General features: G+C 35.7%; 1 protein-coding gene across 1 annotated transcript; it reads left to right on the top strand.

The window, feature by feature from the left end:
* Nucleotides 1-1,040: 1,040 nt before the first annotated feature.
* On the top strand, nucleotides 1,041-1,883 carry LOC149789277 (metabotropic glutamate receptor-like). The gene has a single exon (XM_089973599.1). It carries the CDS (start codon nucleotides 1,041-1,043, stop codon nucleotides 1,881-1,883), a length of 843 nt encoding a protein of 280 aa, XP_089829725.1.
* Nucleotides 1,884-4,032: the final 2,149 nt, after the last annotated feature.

Here is a 4,032-nt window from a genome sequence, read left to right on the forward strand (position 1 = left end):
GAAAGTCAAATGGTCAGTATATTATGGTATGTGTATTAATTGTTGGATATGTTATCTGAAAATTTTAACTAAAGTGGGATGATTAAGCTGGCACTATAGCTGACACTCTATGAAAGACATTGTGTTGACATTTTTGAGGTTGTTGGTAAAAATAGCAATTATTGACACTGAAACCTACAATTTACTAAATGCATTATTGATATATTAGGGAGGGAAGCTTTGAGTGAAGAATAAAAGAATACAGGTAGATGACACATTAACATAAGCTAATAAATAACTAAGAAAAGATTTTTATAATCCCACTTTTTTCAAAAGATATGTGTAATATTCAATATTAATTTACGACAAATAAATTTTTTTAAAAAAATAATAATAAGTTTTTCAATTATTATATCATGAATGGTGAAAACATTCTGTTAATATCATTAAATTTTTAGCAATATTACTCGGAATTTCCGTAGATTGCTTACTCATGGAAACAACCTAAGTACCGGTACAGTGAAAAAGTGCCGTACAACTTACCACCAGGAAATAAATACCACAGTAAACAAATATTCTCTACTCAGCGATTGTAGGAATTACAACGTATTAGTAAGTAACAGTTATTTATGTCTGTAGTATTTTTAGAGAAAAATAATCTAAATGAAAACAATTTTGTTTCGACCTTTATATAATTTAGTTAACCGCTTTTTTTGACACTCGGATACACAACAGATACACCGGAACAAAGAAACTGTCTTCTAAGTCTCCTTATTATCTCGAAAAAGACAACATGTATTCTGTTAAAGAAAGAAACATCCATACCTAAATCAATTCAAGCAACATCAGATGAACAAACAATAGCCCGAAGTTGTAGTGATCAACATTAGCAATAAAGTAGTAAATTCCAACAACAGCAGAGCAGTCAATGGTAATAAGGCATCCATATAAGAGATGCAAGTTGTTCTAATCTAGTCAGCTTATCTAATATATCCTTTACCAACATTCAGCTAATTTTACTCACGTTTTCATGAATATTTCTTCTACAGTTCATGGTGAAGATGTTAAAGGTAGCAAACTTGACCTATGTAACAGCAGTATACACAGATGATGCCTACGGATCCTTTGGTCTTGGTAACCTGACTGAATTGGCTGCGAAGGAGGGAATCTGTGTCCACACAATTGGATTTCTGTCCTACACAAAGACACCTTCTTATGTCAACGACCTGATCAATAAATTAATCACATCGAAGCGAGATGCCAACATCAGCGTCATTGGAATCATCTTCTTTGGTCGTGGACCATCTGGAAAGGTCTTTCTCAGGGCATTGAAGGATAACAGGGATGTTCAACCAGTCGAGTTAATTGTTTCAGAAGGTATGGAAGAATATCGAAATATGTTCGCGTCTGAGATCGAGCTTCCAAAAGGAGCAATCCTGGTGCATCACGTGTCTAAATACCTGCCCAGTTTTGATCAATACTATAATAATAAAATACAGTCCTTCAACATTACTCCCATCGATCCTGTAAATTCAATGGTTATTCAGTTCAAAACGAAAACGGGACGCTTGCCGGCACAAGCTGACAATAACACGAGGAATGCTAATTTCTTCTCCGTTATGGATGCCGTCTATACTCTGGCGAACGCATACAGGAGAGCGTACGCTGAAAAATGTGTCAGCATGTCGGGAATATGTAAGGAGTTAGAGGAGATTACCTGGCAGCAGAAAGCTGACTATGTTTGCAGTGTAAATGGACGTTACAGAGATATAAATGCTTCTAACTTGCCACATGAGCTGCAACAAGCCAGTCTGTCTGTGGGAAACAACACAGAGCTGGAAGCATTTGCATACATTCCTACTGGTGGTGTGCGTTGTAATGCTATATTATGTATTAGGATTTGATGAGGAAAATTATATAATCAGTTTGTTTGTTTTTTTAAAAATATGGTCAGTTATGGCACGAGTAAGAAAGCTCTTTCGGTAAAGTATTTCTCCTTTTCCAGCTCATCTGCTACTTCCCAATTCCTTTTTAATTAACCTCGATGTAAATGCTCATAGCCAAGACTGTCTATGACAGCTGCAGATCGATAGGTACACATTGAAATCTTTAAAAAAACGAACATTTAATTTGTGTTCATTCGCCATGGATTTTTTTTCGTTTAGGGAGTTGCGGTGGCTCAGTGGTTAGAATGCCGAACTCACTACTGAAAGAGTGTTGGTTCGAATCCTGGGTCAGCTACCGTGGTGTGTCCATGGGCAAAGTACTTTACTCCAATTGCTTCGGCACTAAAAACCTACTTGCATTACTGTGCCATAAAGCACTCAACCATACCGTTTCTTATGAAATTCTTCATCTGATAACAACGGACAAAAAAGCGTAAATGGGGAGCAAGTACTTTTTGTCGAACAAATAAGAAAGCAAACAAACAAATGATCGGTGCCGCCACCCCCCCCCCCATATTGTGCATAAATCTTTCAGGAGCTGATTCATTCACACACTTTCTGGTAAAGAGTTTTCTGACTAGGTAATTAGCATTAATACGTGCGACTCAACTTCATAAGAAAATGTAGTAGACTGAAGTCGGTACTTGTGGAAAAGGTGACACGCGCCTCGTCTTACACGGAATTTATTAATTTTTGTAACATCAATCCATTGCCATGCGGTATATTTAAAAACTTGTTAATTACCGCTGTGCTTCAAATCTGTGCTTTCAGTATGCACTTCTCGATTACTTTTTATAAACTGAAAATCACAAATAGACTTAGAATCTCTAGAATAATGAAGTTTAAAATCAGAATTATAATTTAAAATAGTTAACATATTTCAATTCTTTTAAATTACCAAAAGAATATTACAATTATATATATCGAACAATTCATGATAAATAATTTTAAATTAATTATATATTTCCAAGGTCTTTCAAAACGGCCATCTTTTCGTGAGGGTTTTCAAATGTGTGACTTGTCTTCGATGAACAAGCCTGGCTACAGCGCTAGCTCGTCCAAGGGTAATAATTATTGTGACGAATCCATCAGGGAGGATTATGAGGCCCCCGCAACCCGATATACTCCCTCCCGACTCCCACGTATTTCAAGCAAAACCGAACAACCATCCTAAGATGACATAGCGTGAGAACCATATTTATGATACGACAAAAGATGAGGAATTTAATGTTGCTTAGTTTATTGGCCTTTGCCACCGGAAGCTGGTTTTTTAAAGATTGACTGGCATGGCGTCACGATGGGTAGTAATATATGGAAACTCTGAAATATGAAGATGAATGTAACTAAATTTTTTGAAAACTGTATCAAATGTCAAATAAGCATTAAAATGTCTTTAGAAGATTTAAATATAGGTGTTCATTGTATTAATTGATTTACGTTCAAAGGAGTAAAGTTAATTATCATTAGAAATCGTAGTAGTATTGTTTGTATTGTTGTTGTCCACTACTTATCATTGTTGTTCTGTCATCAAGATCACTAATGACCAGACACGTGACCACATTGCAAAATTTGTTTAAGAGCCAATTACAGCGAGCCTACCCAGTTCGATTTCCAACAGAGATCACAATTTCTGTAAACATTATTTTAGTGAACTTTCCTTCTCTTCAAGATTTTAACACTAGCAGTGTATATCCTGTCGTTGATATTCTGATCTCTGTCGTTCCCAAGACTTTACTGTGTCATTTAGTTTTTAAATATTTTAATTTTTTTATACGCTTCCATATTGGTATGTTATTGTCAGCATAACCAGTGTTCACCAAAATCAGCAGTCATCAAACTTGGTGAGCTGCTTGCATTTGGAATAAAGAACCATATCAAAGCTCCGGGTAAAAAGTTTAGGTCACTGTGACTGAAAGAAGAAAAATATAGTTTCCACACAACAAGATTAGTTCTACATCGCATACCGGGACTAAACTGTGGGTGGTTTGCACTTGTAAGAACGAAGTCTATTGATATTTGGGTCAAAGGGACCAATAAAGAGGTCATTGTGATTTTTAAAAAAATATTGCTTTTCGCACCTAAGATTGTTTCAACATCGCATATCTGG

This window comes from Sinohyriopsis cumingii, chromosome 11 (assembly GCF_028554795.1).
Source record: "Sinohyriopsis cumingii isolate HCF-2022 chromosome 11, ASM2855479v2, whole genome shotgun sequence".
Classification (NCBI taxonomy): domain Eukaryota; kingdom Metazoa; phylum Mollusca; class Bivalvia; order Unionida; family Unionidae; genus Sinohyriopsis; species Sinohyriopsis cumingii.

Excerpts from the sequence above, each read along its gene's own strand:
- LOC149789277 (XM_089973599.1), top strand. The coding sequence starts at position 1,041 with ATGTTAAAGGTAGCAAACTTGACCTATGTAACAGCAGTATACACAGAT.